At 43.1% G+C, this 23,168-nt stretch overlaps 1 protein-coding gene across 2 annotated transcripts in view; it reads left to right on the top strand.

The window, feature by feature from the left end:
• LOC135519315 (adenylate cyclase type 5-like) overlaps positions 1-23,168 on the top strand; it is a 140,194-nt gene that overhangs the window by 91,167 nt on the left and 25,859 nt on the right. For both annotated transcript variants that reach the window (XM_064944482.1, XM_064944481.1), the window contains exons 4-8: positions 8,347-8,458; positions 11,822-11,949; positions 17,978-18,136; positions 21,016-21,157; positions 22,309-22,443. In XM_064944482.1, the coding sequence (XP_064800554.1) occupies positions 8,347-8,458; positions 11,822-11,949; positions 17,978-18,136; positions 21,016-21,157; positions 22,309-22,443 (676 nt within the window). The remainder of the gene's footprint in view (positions 1-8,346; positions 8,459-11,821; positions 11,950-17,977; positions 18,137-21,015; positions 21,158-22,308; positions 22,444-23,168) is intronic.

Genomic DNA, 23,168 nt, shown 5'->3' with positions numbered 1-23,168 from the left:
TACACCAGGAACGCACAATCCCTCCATCAGTGCTCAGACTATCTGCAATAGGCTGAGAGAGGCTGGACTGAGGGCTTGTAGGCCTGTTGTAAGGCAGGTCTTCACCAGACATCACTGGCAACAACGTCGCCTATGGGCACAAACCCACGGTCGCTGGACCAGACAGGACTGGCAAAAAGTGCTCTTCACTGACGACTCGCGGTTTTGTCTCAACAGGGATGATGGTTGGATTTGTGTTTATCGTCGAAGGAATAAGAGTTACACCGAGGCCTGTACTCTGGAGCGGGATCGATTTGAAGATGGAGGGTCCGTCATGATCTGGGGCGGTGTGCCACTGCATCATCGGACTGAGCTTGTTGTGCGTTACTGGGAAGACATCCTCCTTCCTCATGTGGTACCCTTCAGGCAGGCTCATCCTGACATGACCCTCCAGCATGACAATGCCACCAGCCATACTGCTCGTCCTGTACGTGATTTCCTGCAAGACAGGAATGTCAGTGTTCTGCCAAGGCCATCGAAGAGCCCGGATCTCAATCCCATTGAGCACGTCTGGGATCTGTTGGATCGGAAGGTGAGGGCTAGGGCCACTACCCCCAGAAATGTCCGGGAATTTGCAGGTGCCTTGGTGGAAGAATGGGGTAACATCTCCCAGTAAGAACTGGCAAATCTCGTGCAGTCCATGAGGAAGAGATGCACTGCAGTACTTAATGCAGCTGGTGGCCACACCAGATGCTGACTGTTACTTTTGATTTGGACTCCCCCTTTGTTCAGGGACACATTTTTCCATTTCTGTTTGTCACATGTCTGTGGAACTTCAGTTTATGTCTCAGTTGTTGAATCTTGTTATGTTCAAACAAATATTTACACATGTCAAGTTTGCTGAAAATAAATGCAGTTGACAGTGAGAGGACGTTTCTTTTTTTGCTGAATTTAATAGTAGTTGTGAGGTCAAACTTGGATCAGTTCATTGGAAGCCTGTCTCTTAACGAACTGTCTATTGAGTACTCCTTTAAACGGCATAGCATTTTCTCCGGAAACCATTCAAGCATTCACAGCCAACCTTCAGACTTCGATAAGGAACTGAGGGCCACAACGTCCCTGAGAACAACTCCCAGTGTCAACAGAAGCTCAAGAGATTAGTCGATCATGTCATGTCAAGCCAACCTGACTCCCAGGCAGTCCCCCCATGGCCTAGTGCTGAAATCGAGCTGTCGCTGCCTCTTCTCTCTCTTTGTCTCCAGATTGAATATAGAAAAGTGAAACGAGATGAGCTCATCTTTATCCACACTGTCGTAGTGTTGTGTATGTGTCCTGTCCCGACCACCAAGTGGAAACACATAATAGACAGCCCTATCAGTTACCTTGTTCTCAGGGAAGATTACCTGCCTCCACACACTCTCTCTCTGTGTTGAGTGAAGAAAGCCTCTGTTCTCCAACACCATTGGGACATACATTTTTCAATAGCATAGATTGCTAACACTCAGCACAGTCACATAGCCAGAAGTAATTGTGTTTTTCAATAGCGTAGATAGCTACTTGTCTTTAGCACTCATCACAGCACAGTCAGTCAAGTAGTCAGCCCACTGGAATGGTAATGGGGCTGACGTATTGGTAACATATATGATAAGGTGCTGTGGTGGCGGCTATTGTTACTGTAGAAAGTCAGAAAGTCTTCCCATGAACATTTTGTTTTGACAGGGAGTCATGCTGAGACCAAGGTCTCTTTTACAGATGAGCCCTGGAATTACAAAATAATATACACATCACTACACTACAATAAGCAAAGTAGAGATACAAAACACAATCATTGAAAACAAACACATTGTTCTGTAAAAAGGTCCTCAATCAACTGTCTGAATTGCCCTAGAGGCACCAAATCATCCAATTTTAGAGAGTTTAGGAGATTATTCCACACGTAAGGTGCAGATTTACCTAGCCTCATACAAATCATCCTGATTTCTCAGATGTTTTTGTATTTTTTGTCACTTTTAAAGACTTTTTCTCCCCAATTGGAAGTTACGGTCTTGTCCCATCGCTGCAACTCCTGTATGGACTCAGAAGAGGCGAAGGTCGAGAGCCATGCGTCCTCTGAAACACGACCCTGCCAAGCCGCACTACTTCTTGACACACTGCTCGCTTAACCTGGAAGCAAGCCGCACCAACGTGTCGGAGGAAACACTGTACAGCTGGTGACCGAAGTCAGTGTGCATGCGGTTAGCCTGCCACAAGGAGTCGTTAGAACGCGATGGGACAAGGGCATCCCCAGCCAGCCAACCCCAGACCACGCTGGGCCAATTGTGCACCACCTCATGGGTCTCCCGGTCGCAGCTGGCTGCGACACAACCTGGGATCGAACCTCTTTAGTCTGTAGTTACACCTCAAGCACTGTGATGCAGTGCCTTAGACCGCAGTTTTATATGCCTCCTATAGCAAAGCCGTTGATGAGTCTGGTGGCGTTGATCTGTCTCAATCCAACCGACAGGTTAAATTCAACTCTGCGGCCCATGGGAGACGATACTCGCAAGGTGTAGGAGATCGGGAGGGCAGTCTGGCCACCCCTCTATCCGAGAAGATTCGATCCAGCTATGAAATAGCTTTGCCACGCTTGAGACTGACTAACCAGCTCCAGGACTCAGCACAGATTAGCCGGTGGCCTCCCACTGCCACCCTCCCCCATGCTCACCGCACTTCAGATGCTTGCTTCCCCATCGGATTCCATCACTACCACCAACATTGTGGGCAGCTCGATGGTGAGAGATATTGGCCTGCCTACGGTCTGTGGACCGACTAAGGTCCACTGTCATCCAGGAGCCCATGTCCATGACATCAACACTCTCCTGCCCATGGTTCTGGCCAACTACTCCAATATTGACACTATCGTCACTCATGTAGGTTTTAACAACCTTCGTTTTAAGCGGCTTGAGGACCTGAGGGATGACTACAAATCATTTTTAAAGAACCTCCCTAGCACAGGGTAGAGAAAAATAATCTCTGGGCCCCTCCCGTGCTACCGAAGGGGTTCCGAATAATTCAGCTAACTATTTGCCATAAACGAGTACCTGAAGAAAGTTTGCAATGACAGGAATGTCTCTCTTTGTGACAACTTTGATTTGCTTGGGAGCAACCAGCACTTCATAAAAGAGACCGGATTCACCCCAAACGAAGGGTTTATTATTATTTCCAGCAACATCGAAACTGTTTTAGAGACTGACGGACAGGGTCTGGTAGTGCTCCAGTTCTCCCTGTCAGAATAAGCAACGGAGGACTTGGAAAGCATATCAACTCCTGTAGACATGGCACTATGGTTATTATGAGTAACCTAATTTATGTTCCTTTAACTCCGCCTTCTAGTAAGTTTATACAAACTGTCATCTGCTACCATTCTGATAGATTGGAGACTGTCAGAAAAAATGGTTGTAAAAGTTAATAATTTGGTAGTTATTCTGTTCGTTACCTCGAGGCAGATGCCCCAGGGGCAGAGTAGCCCACTCATTGAATATGGCTCTTTTAAATGTTCGAGCAATCACAAGTAAAACCTTTCTTGTGAATGACCTCATTACTGAGCACAAAGTTGATTGCATGTTTCTCACTGAAACATGGCTGTCTTCAGACTGTAGTGCTTCTCTTATTGAAGCCTCCCAGCTGTAAGGACATTTCATTTGGCAACTTGGGTCTTTTGAGCATCATGCTATACTGTTTAAATGTCGGCCACCAGTGCTGGCCATAACCCTGTATAGGCCACCATAGCACTGCCCCACTTTCTTTACTGAATCTTTTGAGCTCTATGGACTTTATCCAACATATTATTGGGCCAATGCATAACCGCGGCCATACTCTGGACCTGGTTATTACCAAGGGGCTTTCTATTGACTTATCCTCAATTGTTGATGTTGCTTTATCTGATCACCACTGTGTATTTTGTACTACCTTGTTGCCCATAGCACAGGGTAATACTGAACTCATTATTAAGAAACGCTCTCTTACCTCTGAAGTTGCTACAGATTTTACTGAGTGTATGAACAGTACTCCATCACATATTTTGCCTTTCTCTTGTGTTGATTTATTTGCTAACTTTAATAGCAAATTAAGAGCAACCATTGATGCCATAGCTCCAGTAAAGTTGAAAAAAGCCAAATCCAAAGGGAGAGCCCCTTGTACATTTAAGAGAAATTGCAGAAAGGCAGAGCGGAAGTGGAGAAAGTCAAAGTTGTAGTTCCGTTATGATATTCTGAGAGAGGAACTTGGCATATACATTGAGGCAATTAGAAATGCCAGACGGGCTAATTTTTCTAACTAATAATCCAAATAATTTGAGAGTGCTCTTCTCGATAAATCCTACCCACGCAAACCTATGTGAACTTTCCTCCATATATAAATGTTTGTGGCATACTTCAGAGATAAGATAACAAACATTAGGCTGGGTATCAGTCTAGCAAGACCTGATGAGGAGTTTAATGATACGTTCCCTAGCCTATCTCGCAAAGGCATTACGGATTTATTTTTGGTTGACACAGACATGCTCAGGAAAGTGATATCATAACTTAAGCCTTCTACCTGCCTTCTCAATGCTATCCCCACCACCTTCTTCAAAACAGTTTTTAATTGCATATCTGAAGAAATGCAAGCTACTGTTAATCAAATCAAATCAAATATTATTTGTCACATGCGCCAAATACAACAGGTGAAATGCTTACTTACAAGCCCTTAACCAACAATGCAGTTCAAGAATAGAGTTAAGAAAATATTTACTAAAGTCAAAAAAATCGAATCAAATCAAAAAGTAACATGAAAATTCCATAACAATAACTAGACTTAATTGTTCAGCAGTCTTATGGCTTGGGGGCAGAAGCTGTTAAGGAACCTTTTGGTTCTAGACTTGGCGCTCCGGTACCTCTTGCTGTGCGGTTGCAGAGCGAACAGTCTATGACTTGGGTGATTTGGCACTTTCGCTCAGGCACTTTCCCCACTGCACTAAAATCTGCTATGGTGAAACCCCTTCTGAAGAAATGTTCAGTCAAGCTCTAACCTTCAAACTTCTGGAGAAATTGGTTTTCAAACAGCTAAATCATTTTTTAACTGTATTTGAAAAAAACATCTAATATGGTTTTCAGGCCTACAACAGCACATTTACTACTTAGTTAAAGTAGTAAATGATCTTAGAGCCAACATAAATGCCAAACAGCTCTTTGTCCTCTTGGATTTGCATTCAACACTTTTGATCATGATGAAAGGGCGTAAAGGGCGGGGGAGGAAAGGGCGTACTCCAAGTTGGAAGCACAGAATTGTCTAGAATGTCATTGTATGCTGTAGCGTTTAGCCCCAGACCATTATTCCACCTCCACCAAACTTTACAGTTGGCACTATGCGTTCGGTCAGGTAGTGTTCTCCTGGCAACTGCTAAACCCAGATTTGTCCATCAGACTACCAGATGGTGAAGCATGATTCATCACTCCAGAGTCCAATGGTGGTGAGCTTTACACCACTCCAGCCGACTCTTGGCATTGCGCATGGTGATCTTAGGCTTGTATGAGGTTGCTCAGCCATGGAAACACATTTCATGAAGCTCCTGGAGAGTTCTTGTGCTGACGTTGCTTCCAGAGGCAGTTTGGAACTCAGTAGTGAGTGTTGCAACCGAGGTCAGACGATTTTTAAGCGCTTCAGCACTTGGCTGTCCCGTTCTGTGAGCTTGTGTGGCCTACCACTTTGCGGCTGAACCGTTGTTGCTCCTAGACGTTTCTACTTCACAATAACAGCACTTACAGTTGCTCAGGACAGTGATAGCAGAGCAGAAACTGACTTGTTGGAAAGGTGACATCCTATGACGGTGGCACGTTGAAATTCACGGAGTTCTTCAGTAAGGCCATTCTCCTGCCAATGTTTGTCTATTTAGATTGCATGACTGTGTGCTCAATTGTATAAAGCTGTCAGCAACAGGTGTGGCTGAAATAGCTGAATTCACTCATTTTAAGGGGTTTCCACATACTTGTGTATATATACAGTATGTTACCCCTTGGCAGAGTTATCAGTAAGCACAGCATTGATTTTCACTACTACGCAGACGTTACACAACTTTACACTTCTGTGTCTCTAGAGGACTATTAGACTGTGTTAGTGATTTAAATACTTGGATGGCACACAACTTCCAACAGCGAAATCAAAACAAGATGGAGGTACTTATTGTTGGAGCCAAAGCACCGAGGGAGAATCTGGCCGCACAGATAAAACACCAGGTAAAAAACATAGGTGTTATTTTAGATTCCGAATTAAATTTCATATCACACGTAAGGAATGTGACCAAAAAAGCTTTTTACCACCTGAGGAACATTGTCAAGGTGATTTCTCTCTCAGGCTGATACAGAGACTCATCCATGCTTTGATTACAAGAAGGCTTCCCTACTGTAATGCTCTTCTGTCTGGTCTACTCAAGAAAGCCATTGGTCTACTGTAAAACATACAGAATGCTGCAGTACGAGTACTAACCAAGACTAGATGGAGAGCACACAGTACACAGGTTTTAAGGTCTCTGCACCGACTGCCTGTGAGTTTTAGACTTACATTTTGAGATACTTCTATTGGTTTTTGGCACCCCAATACGCCAGACATGCTTTTACCCAGTAGGTCCCTCAGGTCCTCTGGCACTGGCCTTTTAACTATCCCAAAGCTTTGCTTTTCCTTAGGTAGCTGTTTAGACGTTCCGTTTTAATTGTTATTATTTAGTTTTTTATCCTCTTATGTTTGTTATGTAGTAAATATTTCAGTTTTTATTTTCATTGTTTTTCTTAGTTTTTTTCTTCGAGTGAAGCACAATTGTGTTCCTTTCCATGTCTGAAATGTGCTGTATAAATAAAGCTTGATTTGATTTGACGATGACCTAACTCAGTGGAGATGGAAGGGATCTCCAGCGTTAGAAATCCCTGAGATCGGGTCTGGTGGCTCGTACGTCTGTAGGTTAACAATGAAGTAAGGTATGGGGGAAGTTTGTTCAAGAGGGCTTTATAAACAAAAAGAATGCAAGGCATCGATCTATGAGACTTCAAAGAGGACCAGCCTAATTTCTGATACAGAATTCAGTGATGTGTACTGAACCTGTCGCCTGTAATAAAGCTTAGTGCACTACGAGAACTGCATCCAAGGGCTTCAATACACTGGCAGCTGCATTCATATACTGTATTATAGATTATATCACCATAATCTATTACTGGTATGAATGTTGATGGAATTATTTGTTTTCTGCTATTTAACAAAGCCTATAAAGGTGCAATGACCTGGCCTGAAACCATATTCATGAACACATTTTGTAGCTAGGAAAGACCTAACCCGAGTTTATCAAAGATTCGAAAATGTTTTGATAGGCAAGACAGTTTAGAGACAGGGCGATAATTATTTAGGGCGGAGGGTTTAACACCAACTTTGTGGAGAGGGAGCACATGGGCTGCCTTCCAAACCCTGGGGATTGCAGCAAGATAACCGTAAGGTAAAAAATATGTCAATGATTCCGCAATTAGGGCAGCAAAAGTAAGGATCAAGTAAATCTGAGTTTTTTTGACAGCCATCTTAAGCAAGGCATCTAGCACATCACAGGTAGAAAGTTGTTGAAATGGGAACAAAGATTCACTAGAAGTTTATGGATCTTCCATCATGCCAAGTAGAGTCTGGGAGAGTGAAGAGCAGTCGACTCACTGACCAGGGTCAAAAAAAACATAATTTCTTTCAAATAAAAAGGCTTCCAAGGTAAAATGCTGATTAAAAGCATCACTTTTCTCATGTTTCTCAGAAATGGTACCATTGAATTGAATAGACCAGTGGCAATCAGCCTTGAGTCAGAGCCACCTCTGTACCCGTGGTAACGGCCGATGCCATTCAGTAAGAGTGGTGCGGCGTGGGTATTGGAGAGGAGGAAGCAATCATGACTTTCAGACTATCCTATAATTTCTCCACTTTATACACAGTTGTATTACTTCAGGGTGGGAAAAAAGGATAGGAATTAATTTAGCTTTTCATTCAACAGCTCTATCTGCTCCCTTATTCAATGTCTGGTTGGCTGGAAGGTACTGAGCACTGTGCTGAGTTCAATGTCTCAGCCAAGATACAGTATGTTATGAAGTACTTAGTATTGATCCGAGACGAGTATTAAGGAATAATCAGAAAGTGACCTGGAATGTTTTCTATTGAAGTAACTGGAGCTAACCCTTTTTCTCTCTCTACCTCTCTCTCTATATATATCTCTCTCTTCCTCTGTGTGTGTGTGTGTGTGTGTGTGTGTGTGTGTGTGTGTGTGTGTGTGTGTGTGTGTGTGTGTGTGTGTGTGTGTGTGTGTGTGTGTGTGTGCGCCTGTGCGTCTTGCAGCATCCTGTTTGCGGACATCGAGGGGTTTACCAGTCTGGCGTCCCAGTGTACTGCCCAGGAGCTGGTGATGACACTCAATGAACTTTTCGCCCGCTTCGACAAGCTGGCCGCGGTGAGAACACAGGCAACCACAAACGCACGCACACACACACACACGCACATGCATGCACACACAGACACACACAGACACACACAGACGCATAGACACACACAGACGCACACACACACACACACACACACACACACACACACACACACACACACACACACACACACACACACACACACACACACACACACACACACACACACAGTTGAACCCTGCAACACTATTATTGTACAGTACTCCTTCCTCCCACTTTGGAGTCCTTTCTTCTGCTATTTGAAATGCCAGCCAGATATAGTTGAGTTTACAGATAACGATGTGGATTTTTACAACTTTGAATTCCCTGACACAATTCACTGTGTGGTTGTGTACCCCCGCTGGTCTGCCAGCCAGGCCTCAACTATCACCTCATTAGCCCACTGCAGGGGCACTGAGTCACAGCACACCTCCCAGACATAGACCCATTCTCATCCAGACCCAGCATGGACCACTGTGACCTCCCTGGTACTGGCACAGAGAGCAGAGCACACACAGGCCCATATGCATGAACTTGCATGCACAGGCACGTACACATAATACAATCTGCATACACACATAGCTGTGCACACGGACGCACACATGAACAAACACACACACATGTGCATGCGAAGACACTGAGAACTGCCCATCTCACTAGCCACGTCTTAGCTGATTCCAGTACACACACACACATTCAGTTTCATATGTCAGATTAATCACATAGACGTATTAATGATGCAGTCAGAAGGATTTTCTTAAATGCACTTAAATAGATTTAGATCCTGTCAGACGTTCCAAGGAGGTCGTGAACACACACACACACACACACACACACACCCACGTACTCTTTAATTTGCACAACACTAGGAGTGATTGTATGGATCCTGGTCTAAACAGAGCCATGTGCTGTGGAGACAGAAGGCATTCAGGTGGCTATCATGAGACATGAGCCTGCTGCAGTCCTGTGCCCTGCCCAAGGGAGACACACACACACACTCTCTCACATAAACCATTATGCTAGATATTTACAGTACAGCACAAGGCCAGACTCTCTCTGCCAAGCAACCATTAAGGTCATATCCAGGGCATGCTACTTAACTATGTGTTCTAGAAGACACATGTAGAATGATTACTCAAGCTTTCCATGTGACCACACTGTGTTCCTCCCCCCACAACCCAATATCTTTATAGACTGGACTGCTGAGTTCTAAATAACACACACACAATAGCCTATTAACAGTATTTTATACTGCAGTGAAATTGTATTAAAATAGGTAAAAGAAAAAGAGCCATTCTCTTTAACATTCATGTCATGAGGGCATTTTGCAGTGCAGAATTCCCACAAAAGGAAGAAAAGTGATTCATTTAATACTCTATTTAGATTTGGTATTTATAAGCGACAGTACATTATATAGGGATAATTATACATTGTATGTAAAACATACCCCATACACCACAGATCTAGTGCCGTCAGAAAGTATTCACACCTCTTAACTTATTCCACATTTTGTTGTGTTACAGCCTGAATTATTATCATTTTTTTCTCTCACCCATCTACACACAAGATCCCATAATGACAAAATGAGAACATGTTTAAAGGCATTTTTGCACATTTATTGAAAATGAAATACAGAAATATCTGATTTACATAAGGATTCACACCCCTTAGTCAATAATTTGCTGAATGCACATTTGGCAGTGATAATAATAGCTGTCTTTCTCGGTAAGTCTCTAAGAGCTTTCCAAACCCGGATTGTGCAACATTATTCTTCATGGTCTGTCAAATTGGTTGTTGATCATTGCTTGACAACAATGGATTTTCAAGTAAATTTAAGTCAAATCTGTAACTCAGCCACTCAGGAACATTTACTGCCTTCTTGGTAAGCAACTCCAGTGTAGATATGCCCTTGTGTTTTAGGTTATTTTCCTGCTGAAAGGTGAATTCATCACCCATTCTGGTGGAAAGCAGACTGGACCAGGTTTTCCAGCAGGATTTTGCCTGTGCTTAGCTCCATTTTGTTTATTATTTTCTCCTGAAAAACTACCCAGTCCTTAACGATTACAAGCATACACATAACATGATGCAGCCACCACCATGCTTGAAAATATGGAGTGGTACTGAGTAATGTGTTGTATTGGATTTGCCCCAACACTTTGTATTCAGGACAAAAAGTTAATTGCTTTGCCACATTTTTTGCAGTATTACATTAGTGCCTTGTTGTTTTAGAATATTTTTATTTTGTAAAGGCTTCCTTCTTTTCATTCTGTCAATTATGTTAGTATTGTGAATTAACTACAATGTAGTTGATCCATCCTCAGTTTTCTCCTATCACAGCCATTAAACTCAAACTGTTTTGAAGTCACCATTGGCCTCATGAAATCGCTGAGCGGTTTCCTTCCTCTCCGGCAACTGAGTTAGGAAGGACACCTGTATCTTTGTAGTGACTGGGTGTATTGATAAACCATCTAAAGTATCATTAATAACTTCACCATTGTCAAAGGGATATTCTTTGTGAGTCATTGGAAAACCTCCCTGGTTTTTGTGGTTGAATCTATGTTCGAAATTCACTGCTTGATGGAGATACCTTACAGATAATTGTATGTGTGGGGTACAGAGATGAAGTAGTCATTCAAGAATCATGTTAAACACTACTATTGCACACAGAGCCCATGCAACTTATTATGTGACCAGTTAAACACGTTTTTACTCCTGAACTTATTTCGTCTTGCCATAGCAAAGGAGTTGAATACTTAGTGACTCAAGGCTTTTCAGCTTTCATTTGTAAATTATTCGTAAAATTGAGTTAAAACATAATTCCACTTTGACATTATGGGGTATTGTGTGTAGGCCAGTGACACAGAAATCTCGGTTTAATCCATTTGAAATTCAGGCTGCAACAAAATGTGGAAAAAATCAAGGGGTGTGAACTTTCTGAAGGTACTGTAGTTTTATCCCAAGTGTTGGCAAAATGTGAAGCCAGCATTCGGTTGCCTAGATATAGTGGTCAGGTTTTAATTTGGAAGGGAGTTATTTTCCGCTGAGTTTTTAGTCATGAGGCTATTATCCAGAGAGACTTACAATACCAAGTGCATTTCAACAAGCAGGAAACAAACACACTTTTTGTGATCATCGTATGTAAAACCCTCCTCAAAGGAAATGCTAGTAACACACTAACACATTATGTGTGTGTGTGTGTGTGTGTGTGTGTGTGTGTGTGTGTGTGTGTGTGTGTGTGTGTGTGTGTGTGTGTGTGTGTGTGTGTGTGTGTGTGTGTGTGTGTGTGTGTGTGAGCATACATGTGTGGGTGTGTGCGTGTTTGTGTGCATGCATGTATGTGTATGTGTCAACAGGAGAACCACTGCCTGCGTATTAAGATTCTTGGAGACTGCTACTACTGTGTGTCTGGGCTGCCAGAGGCCCGCGCCGACCACGCATCCTGCTGTGTGGAGATGGGTGTGGACATGATCGAGGCCATCTCGTGAGTATGGCACAGCCAAATACATGTATAATGCCTTCGGAAAGTACTCAGACCCCTTGACTTTTCCCACATTTTGTTACATTACAGCCTTATTCTAAAATGGATTAAATAAATACAAATCCTCAGCAATCTACACACAATACCCCATAATGACATTTTTACAAATGTATTCAAATGAAAAACAGAAATACCTTATTTACCTAAGTATTCAGACCCTTTGCTATGAGACTCGATATTGAGCTCAGGTGCATCCTGTTTCCATTGATCATCCTAGAGATGTTTCTACAACTTGATTGGAGTCCACCTGTGATAAATTCAATTCATTGGACATGATTTGGAAAGGCACATGCCTGTCTATATAAGGTCCCACAGTTGACAGTGCATGTCAGAGCGAAAACCAAGCCATGAGGTCAAAGGAATTGTCCGTAGAGCTCAGAGACAGGATTGTGTCGAGGTACAGATCAGGGGAAGGGTACCAAACATTTTTTGCAGCATTGAAGGCGCCCAAGAACACAGTGGCCTCCATCATTCTTAAATGGAAGAAGTTTGGAACCACCAAGACACTTTCTAAAGCTGGCCGCCGGTCAAACTGAGCAATCGGGGGAGAAGGGCCTTGGTCGGGGAGGTAACCAAGAACCTGATGGTCACTCTGACAGAGCTCTAGAGTTCCTGTATGGAGATTGGAAAACCTTCCAGAAGGACAACCATCTCTGCAGCACTCCACCAATTAGGCCTTTGTGGTAGAGTGGCCAAACTACAGCCACTCCTCAGTAAAAGGCACAAGACAGCCCGCTTGGAGTTTGCCAAAAGGCACCTAAAGACTCTCAGACCATGAGAAACAAGATTCTCTGGTCTGATGAAACCAAGATTGAAGTCTTTTGCCGTCACGTCTTGGGGAAACCTGGCACCATCAATACGGTGAAGCGTGGTGGTGGCAGAATCATGCTGTGGGGATGTTTTTCAGCGGCAGGGTCTGGGAGACTAGTCAGGATTGAGGAAAAGATTAACGGAGCAAAGTATAGAAAGATCCTTGATGAAAACTTGCTTCAGAGTGCTCAGGGCCTCAGACTGAGGCGAAGGTTCACCTTCCATCGGGACAACTACTTAAGCACACAGCCAAGACAGTGCAGGAGTGGCTTCAGGCAAGTCTCCGAATGTTGTTGAATGGCCCAGCCAGAGCCTGGACTTGAACCCAATCAAAAATCACTGGAGAGACCTGAAAATAGCTGTGCAGCACACAATCCTGTCTCAGAGCTCTACGGACAATTCCTTCAACCTCATGGCTTGGTTTTTGCTCTCACATGCATGGTCAACTGTGGGACCTTATATAGACAGGTGTGTGCCTTTCCAAATCATGTCCAATTAATTGAATTTATCACAGGTGGACTAGAATCAAATTGTAGAAACATCTCAAAGATGATCAATGTAAAACAGGATGCATCTGAGCTTAATTTCCAGTCTCATAGCAAAGGGTCTGAGTACTTATGTAAATAAGGTTTTCAGTTTTAAATCTTTCATTCATTTGCAATAATTTCTAAAAACCTGTTTTCGCTTTGACATTATGGAGTCTTGTTAGTAGATTGCTGAGGATTTTTTAAATTTAATTTTAGAATAAGGGTGTAACGTAACAAAATGTGGAAAAAGTCAGAGGGTCTGGCATACAGTATATAGAGTTTTGCAAAAAACACATATTCATACACATCTAAAATCTATGAATAAAACATCTGAGAACAGTCATATTTTACACACACGTGAAGGTGCCCATAAGCAATCATTTCAAATGTGAAATATAGGTCAATATAGCGTTTTGGATATAAACTCTTCAATTGTTCTTCAATCCTGTTCCTGGAGAGCCACACGATGCACAAGCCTTGTTTCAGACAGGTGGTAGGAGTCAGGTGTGCATTAATGCCATAGTACTCCTACACTTCCAGGCCCAGAGAAACCGGAAAGGTTCAAATCAGGTTCACTCTATACGCATGAAGAGGCACTTAGCCTAATTTGTGTCTGCAAAAGTTAAGTCAATGAGTCCAGGACAGGTGCTTGGTGTGCTTGAAACAGGCTAATGCTGATTGCGTTACTGTTCAGTTGTATTTTTTTGTGGCGTCTGATTGGTGTTTGCTGAGAGAGATAAGGGCTGGCTGATTTATTGATTGGCTGTTTCTGAATAACGAGACAGATGTCTGTCTCCGCTCACAGACCTGACTGTCTCCGCTCACAGACCTGGCTGTCTCTGCTCACAGACCTGACTGTCTCCGCTCACAGACCTGACTGTCTCCGCTCACAGACCTGACTGTCTCCGCTCACAGACCTGACTGTCTCCGCTCACAGACCTGACTGTCTCCGCTCACAGACCTGGCTGTCTCTGCTTATAGACCTGACTGTCTCCGCTCACAGACTTGGCTGTCTCTGCTTATAGACCTGACTGTCTCCGCTCACAGACTTGGCTGTCTCTGCTCACAGACTTGGCTGTCTCCGCTCACAGACCTGACTGTCTCCGCTCACAGACCTGACTGTCTCCGCTCACAGACCTGGCTGTCTCCGCTCACAGACCTGACTGTCTCCGCTCACAGACCTGGCTGTCTCCGCTCACAGACCTGACTGTCTCCGCTCACAGACCTGGCTGTCTCCGCTCACAGACCTGACTGTCTCCGCTCACAGACCTGGCTGTCTCCGCTCACAGACCTGACTGTCTCCGCTCACAGACCTGGCTGTCTGCCCCTCAACACTCCTGTCAGCAGTAGTGTGTTTGTATATGTGTGCGTGTGTGTGTGTCAGTGTGTGTGTGTGTATGTACGCACGTGCGTGCAATTGACTGTGTTTTCGTCCCTTCAACCAGAGCGGCTGTGGTTATTGCATTTTTGCTTCACTTTGCTTTCTCCTTTTTCTAAGCAGTCCCCCAAATTCAATGACGCAATAACATGGAACAATGTTATACAATCTAGAATATTGCCACTGATGAATGGTTTAGAAGGCGAAGGTGAGAAAATGTTCTGGTTCAGTGTCCCTGCCCTCTACATTCACAGGGAGTCAGCGAGGCACCGTATTAGGAAACTGCTGTGACATTATAACGAGGTGATTACTACATTGTAACCAAATATACTGAGCTTGAGCAATTTTGACAAAAACAACGGATATACACTCTACACTACCCTTGAATGAGAACACCTACTCATTCAAGGGTATTTCTTTATTTTCTACTATTTTCTACATTGTAGAATAATAGTGAAGACATCAAAACTATGAAATAACACATATGGAATCATGTAGTAACCAAATAAGTGTTAAACAAATCAAAATATATTTTATATTTGAGATTCTTCAAATAGCCACCATTTGCCTTGGATGACAGCAAAGGGTGACCAAGTCCATATTATGGCAAGAATAGCTAAAATAAGAAACGGCACTCCATCATTACTTTCAGTCAATACGGAACATTTCAAAAACTTTGAAAGTTTCTTCAAGTGCAATCACAAAAACCATCAAGCGCTACGATGAATCTGGCTCTCATGAGGACCGCCACAGGAATGGAAGACCCAGTGTTACCTCTGCTGAAAATGATAAGTTCATTAGAGTCACCAGTATCAGAAATTGCAGCCTAAATAAATGCTTCACAGAGTTCAAGTAACAGACACATCTCAACATCAACTGTTCAGAGGAGACTGTGTGAATCAGGTTTTCATGGTCGAATTGCTGCAAAGAAACCACTACTAAAGGATGAACCATGGACATTAGACCAGTGGAAATCTGTCATTTGCTCTGGAGTCCAAATTGGAGATTTTTGGTTCCAACCGCCCTGTCTTTGTGAGACGTAGTGTGGGTGAACGGATGATCTCTGCATGTGTATTTCCCACCGTAAACCATGAAGGAGGAGGTGTGATGGTGTGGGGTGCTTTGCTTGTGACACTGGCTGTGATTTATTTAGAATTCAAGGCACACTTAACCAGCAAGGCTACCACAGGATTTTGCACCGATGCGCCATCCCATCTGGTTTGGGCTTAGTGGGACTATCATTTGGTTTTCAACAGGACAATGACCCAGTACACCTCCAGGCTGGAGGAGGATGACCTGGCCTCCACAATCCCCCGAACACAACCAAATTGAGATAGTTTGGGATGAGTCGGACCACAGAGTGAAGGAAAAGCAGCCAACAAGTGCTCAGCATATGTGGGAACTCCTTCAAGACTGTTGGAAAAGCATTCCAGGTGAAGCTGGTTGAGAGAATGCCAAGAGTGTGCAAAGCTGTCATCAAGGCAAAGGGTGGTTATTTGAAGAATTTCAAATATTGTCACGACTTCCGCCAAAGTTGTGTCCTCTCCTCGGGCGGCGATCAACGTCACCGGCTCTCTTGCCATCGCGCTCCATTTTTCATATGTCCATTTGTTTTGTCTTGTCCCATACACACCTGGTTTTCATTCCCTAATCAATTTACATGTATTTAGCCCTCTGTTTCCCATCATGTCTTTGTGTGTAATTGTTTATTGTTATGTGGTTTGTCAGGCGCATTACTTTTGTTAAGTGGTTAAGTGGTTTTGGCACTTTTATGTTTTTATTGTGCTGTCTATTTGGAAAGGAATTAAAGTGCGCCTGTTTGCTACACTCTGCTCTCCTGCACCTGACTTCGCCCCTGCTACACACGCTTAACAGAATTACACACCAAGACATGATGGGAATGTAACGACATTCTTCTGTTGAAGGAGGAGCGGACCAAAATGCAGCGTGGTGGTTACTCATATTTATTAATGAAAATAGACTAGACATGAAATAACTGAAATGTACAAAAACAACAGACGGAACGTGAAAAACTATACAGCCTATCTGGTGAACATAAACACAGAGACAGGAACAATCACCCACGAAACACTCAAAGAATATGGCTGCCTAAATATGGTTCCCAATCAGAGACAACGATAATCACCTGACTGATTGAGAACCGCCTCAGGCAGCCATAGACTACGCTAGACACCCCACAAAACCCCAAGACAAAAACACACCACAATAACCCATGTCACACCCTGGCCTGACCAAATAAATGAAGATAAACATAATATATTTTGACCAGGGCGTGACAGGGAAACAGAGGGCTAAATACATGTCAATTCATTGGGGAATAAAAAACAGGTTTATATGGGACAAGACAAAACAAATAGACATATGAAAAATGGAGCGGCGATGGCTAGAAAGCCGGTGAATAACACCGCCCGAACAAGGAGAGGAGCCGACTTCGGTGGAAGTCGTGACTAATATAAAATATATTTTGATTTGTTTAACACTTTTTTGTTAACTACATGATTCCATATGTGTTATTTCATAGTTTCAATGTCTTCACTATTATTCTACAATTTTGAAAATAGTACAAATAAAGATAAACCCTTGAATGACTGGGTGTTCTAAAACTTTTGACCTGTAGTGTTTGTTGCCCTAAAGCGATTCACATACGGAAATATCACCGATTTCACAGCCGCCAGTGACCATATCAACAAAATGCATTTATTTATTTATTTTCACCTTTATTTAACCAGGTAGGCCAGTTGAGAACAAGTTCTCATTTACAACTGCGGCCTGGCCAAGACAAAGCAAAGCAGTTCGACACATATATCTACACAGAGTTATACATGGAGTAAAACAAACATACAGTCAATAATACAGTACATTATCGACATAAAAATGTATTCACATGCAACAGATATTATTATTTCAAAACCGATTCGAAAGCAGTTACTTATATTGTTAAAAGTGACTCTGTAAACTGATAGTGTTAGCCAGCTAGCTAGCTAAAGTGGGAAAGTTAGCTGGACATACGTGCTGATGTATTACAACACAGGCTATGTTTTCTCGTGTGATTGGTGAACAACACACAGAATCCTATTTTCTCAGCCTTGGTTGAGCTGCTTTCACATGCATGAGTACCGGCGACCACTCCATCTGGATAGAATACTTGGGAACAGATTTCCACTTTTCTCCCTCCAAAATCAGTGCTCAGTGGTCTCTAACTGTTTCTATCTGTGTCTGTGTGTGTGTGTTCTAGGCTCGTGAGAGAGGTCACAGGGGTCAATGTGAACATGCGTGTGGGCATCCATAGCGGCAGGGTCCACTGTGGGGTACTGGGACTCAGGAAGTGGCAGTTTGACGTGTGGTCCAACGATGTCACGTTAGCTAATCACATGGAGGCTGGGGGCGCGGCAGGGTACGTTTGGCCAATCATGACAAACCAGTACAGAGTCACTCACCCAATGACACTACATATTTTCTCCTATGCTCTGTATCAAAATACACTATAATACTACATAGAATAACACATAGAACTTTTGTATTGGGCATACATTCTATGTGGCATGCTACTATGTATTTGGGATATGTAAGGGATAATCAACAAGGGGCTATGCGTTCTATGGAAAATAATGAATGGCGTGGAAGGTGTGTTCCATGACATGCCAGCAGTCCCAGAGAATGCGTAGAGCCACGAGTCGAATAATCCCTTTTTACCATGGCTATAAATTTTGTATTTTTTTATTTGACCCCTTTTTCTCCCCAATTTCGTGGTATCCAATTGTTTTAGTAGCTACTCTCTTGTCTCATCGCTACAACTCCCGTACTGGCTCGGGAGAGACGAAGGTTGAAAGTCATGCATCCTCCGATACACAACCCAGCCAAGCCGCACTGCTTCTTAACACAGAGCGCATCCAACCCGGAAGCCAGCCACACCAATGTGTCGGAGGAAACACCGTGCACCTGGCAACCTTGGTTAGCGTGCACTGCGCCCGGCCCACTACAGGAGTCGCTGGTGCGCGATGAGACAAGGATATCCCTACCGGCCAAGCCCTCCCTAACCCGGACGACGCTAGGCCAATTGTGCGTTGCCCCACGGACCTCCCGGTCGCGGCCGGTTTGCGACAGAGCCTGGGCGCGAACCCAGGGTCTCTGGTGGCACAGCTGGGGCTGCAGTCCATGGCTATAATTTAACACTTTTGACACTAGAAATGTGTTCATTTGCCGGTAGAAATGTGTTCAACATTCACTGAAGTAGCTAGCAAGTGTACTAGATAGCTACAGTAGTTGCCGTCGTAACCAAACAAACAGACTTGCTAGTTTAGCTAACCACATTCTGAAATTCTAATTCAGCAATACCGATACCGTTTTCAATTGAGCTTTTGCTTACAAAAGCAGCTCAAACAAAACATGTAAAAATGAACTATAGCCATTGAATTCTACCGTGCAAATATACTGTGCCTTACAGGGAAATAATGCATGCTCTAGAATGCCCGTCAAGACATTTAGAAAGGAGTATTCAACACCATGATATACAATCACTATATCACTGGTAAACAAATATTTAACTACATTATTATGTCAATTTTGCACAATCCATTTCTATGGTACAGTTGAAGTTGGAAGTTCACATACACCTTAGCCAAATACATTTAAACTCAGTTTTTCACAATTCCTGACATTTAATCCTCGTAAAAATTCCCTGTCTTTTCGGTCAGTTAGGATCACCACTTTATTTTAAGAATGTGAAATGTCAGAACAATAGTAGAGAGAATGATTTATTTAAGCTTTTATTTCATTCATCACATTCCCAGTGGGTCAGAAGTTTACATACACTCAATTAGAATTTGGTAGCATTACCTTTAAATTGTTTAACTTTGGTCAAACATTTCGGTTAGCCTTCCACAAGCTTCCCACAATAAGTTGGGTGAATTTTGGCCATTCCTCCTGACAGAGTTGGTGTAACTGAGTCAGGTTTGTGGGCCTCCATCCTCACACACACTTTTTCAGTTCTGCCCACAAATTTTCTATAGGTTTGAGGTCAGGGCTTTGTGGTGGCCACTCCAATACCTTGACTTTGATGTCCTTAAGCCATTTTGTTACAACTTTGGTTGGGGTCATTGTCCATTTGGAACACCCTTTTGCGACCAAACTTCCTGACTGATGTCTTGAGATGTTGCTTCAATATATCCACATAATTTTCTCTCCTCATGATGCCATCAATTTTGTGAAGTGCACCAGTCCCTCCTGCAGCAAAGCATGCCCACAACATGACGCTGCCACCCCCGTGTTTCATGGTTGGGATGGTCTTCATCGGCTTGCAAGCCTCCCCCTTTTTCTTCCAAACATAACGATGGTCGTTATGGCCAAACAGTTCTATTTTTGTTTCATCAGACCAGAGGACATTTCTCCAAAAAGTATCATCTTTGTCCCCATGTGCAGTTGCGAACCGTAGTCTGGCTTTTTTATGGAGGTTTTGGAGCAGTGGCTTCTTCCTTGCTGAGCGGCCTTTTAGGTTACGTCGATATAGGACTTGTTTTACTATGGATGTAGATACTTTTGTACCTTTTTCCTCCAGCATCTTCACAAGGTCCTTTGAAGATGTTCTGGGATTGATTTGCACTTTTCGCACCAAAGTACGTTCATCTCTAGAAGACAGAACTTGTCTCCTTCCTGAGCGGTATGACGGCTGCGTGGTCCCATGGTGTTTATACTTGTGCACTATTGCTTGTATAGATGAACATGGTACCTTCAGGTGTTTGGAATGAATCCCAATGATTAACCAGACTTGTGGAGGCCTACACATTTTTTTCTGAGGTCTTGGCTGATTTCTTTAGATTTTCCCATGATGTCAAGCAAAGAGGCACTGAGTTTGAAGGTAGGCCTTGAAATACATCCACAGGTACACCTCCAATTGACTCAAATTATGTGAATTAGCCTATCAGAAAGAAGCTTCTAAAGCCATGACATCATTTTCTGGAATTTTCCAAGCTGTTTAAAGACACAGTCAACTTCGTGTATGTAAACGTCTGACCCACTTGAATTGTGATACAGTGAATTATAAGTGAAATAATTTGTCTTTAAACAATTGTTGAAAAAATTACTTGTGTCATGCACAAAGTAGATGTCATATCTGATTTGCCAAAACTATAGTTTGTTAACAAGAAATTTGTGGAGTGATTGAAAAACGTGTAAGTGTATGTAAACCTCCGACTTCAACTGTATAATACCTGAAATGAATGAATGAATAATAATGACCATTGTGTCCAGTAAGTCATTGCTGTGTTTTTGTGCCAGGCGGATCCACATCACCAAGGCCACTCTGAACTACCTGAATGGAGACTATGACGTGGAGCCAGGATCAGGAGGAGAGAGGAACGTCTATCTGAAGAGGCACAACATCGAAACCTACCTCATCGTGGGCTGCAGCCAGAAAAGGGTACAGTACAGCCTGGTCATCCCTTTACTGTTAGATTAGGTTATTATGACTATGGCCCAGAGTTTTACCTGATCCCGTGATCTGACCCTTTAAATGGACACCTCATAGTTTTTAACCACATCTTTCATCGCTATTTTCCTATGTAGACACTGGTATGATGCTGGAGATAATTAAATAAATAATACTGGTAATATTAGTCCCGTGTGAATACGGCTTTACACGGACATGTGTAAGATTTTCATTGTAAATTACACAGACATGTCCAATGTAGATACTTGACTAGGAAAAACTCTGGGCCCCAGTTGACTGTAATAGGAAAACAAACTCAGCCCTGCTCAGTCAAAATTCTGATACATTTTCATAAACTTTTTTTTATTCACTGGCTGATTATCATGTCTTGTTTTTTTATAAGCAGCTGATTGGCTTACTTTTGGGAATCATGCGTCTCTAAAGAGTGATGTCACTCGTTCTCTCACCATGAGATAATGTTTGTTTACGTACAGTACAATGTCCTTTTAATCAGCTGAGAATATATTATATCAGGAGTGTGTGTGTGTCATATCATATCAGTCCTGTGGCGATATCAGAAGCCTTGACTCTAATCCAGCTAATGTATCATATCATGTGTACTTTCACATAATGTATCATATTACTATATACTACATTCTCACTTATGGGTTGATTGGGAATGGCTTGGTTCTCACAATCCCTGTTACAATAGTTACATTACAGACCTGCCCTAATAAACTGTTTACAAGAAGTGATACATTTTAGTGTACATCCCAAATGACACCCTATTCTCTATAGAGTGCACTACAGTGCCATTTGAGGCATAGCCTTAGAGTTCGCTACCTTTTCTGTTCAGTTTGAACCACTACACTCATCCCAGGTCAGCTATCACTACCTATAAGCATATTTAATTGTAGTAGGAACCGTTGAAAACATGTAACTGATCTACAGTAGAGTAAGTGATTGTTGCATGGAATTCCCCTAGAAGTCCGCATGTCAGGGGTGGAAATGGGGGGCAACCCGGGAGTGAAATCATTTTAGCATGGTCTTTAATTCAAGGATTTTACATTGGTGGTTTCCTGGTGCCCAGAGTGACTTTTTCCATTACCACCCCTTGTATATCTGTCTCCCTTACCTTGCAGAAAGAAGAGAAGGCGATGATAGCGAAAATGAACCGTCAGCGCGCCAACTCTGTCTCCCACAACACGGGCCACTGGACCGACCGACCTTTCTACAACCATGGAGGAAACCAGATCTCCAAGGAGATGAAGAGGATGGTGAGATACCATTCTGTCCTCACCGCCATTCAGACTTTATCTCTACTCTTCTCTGATCTGGCCTTCACAGCAAGGCCAGGTTGTGGTTGTTGTGTGTTTGTGTATTAACCAGGGACTATAGAAAGCCAAGGACATGAGGTGGTTATGTCATTGCATACGGTATATCTTTAGTTGTCTCCCTAGGCTCTCTCTGTCTTTAGTCTGGCATTTAGCTCTAGGGTCACAGTGCCCCCACCCCTGTTTCACTTCCCCTGACCCGGTGCCCAAGAAACCCCAGAGAGAGAGAGAGAGAGAGAGAAAAGAGAGAGAGAGAGAGGAGCAGAGTCAGTGAAGCGGTAGCAGGATGGCCACAGTCAGTCAGGGCCTTAATGATTTAATCAGTCACCAATAAGGGAAACTCACCTGAGGCGGATACACCTTTTATCTGTGTGTTTCCGGTCGGTGTAGACGTCAGTGAGCTGAGGTCTGACATTGAACAGAATGGTGAACATACCGTCAGACCTCAGAGCACAACTACCACAGTACATATAATAATATTATAATAGTCATTGAACAGATGCTTTTATCCCAATACACTTTTTTTCCAAAACTGTCAGTATTGACAATTACACATCTATTCATTATATCCATGTCTCTCCTCTCTTCTGAGACGACGATGGAAATCATTTGCATTCAGTAATGAATTCCCAGAAAGCTTCTGTATAGTCTCAAGGGTAGAGGGGGAG

This window comes from Oncorhynchus masou, chromosome 29 (genome assembly GCF_036934945.1).
Source record: "Oncorhynchus masou masou isolate Uvic2021 chromosome 29, UVic_Omas_1.1, whole genome shotgun sequence".
Classification (NCBI taxonomy): Eukaryota; Metazoa; Chordata; class Actinopteri; order Salmoniformes; family Salmonidae; genus Oncorhynchus; species Oncorhynchus masou.
The sequence above is the reverse complement of the archived record's forward strand: the minus strand, read 5'-3'. Positions and strand labels throughout refer to the sequence as shown.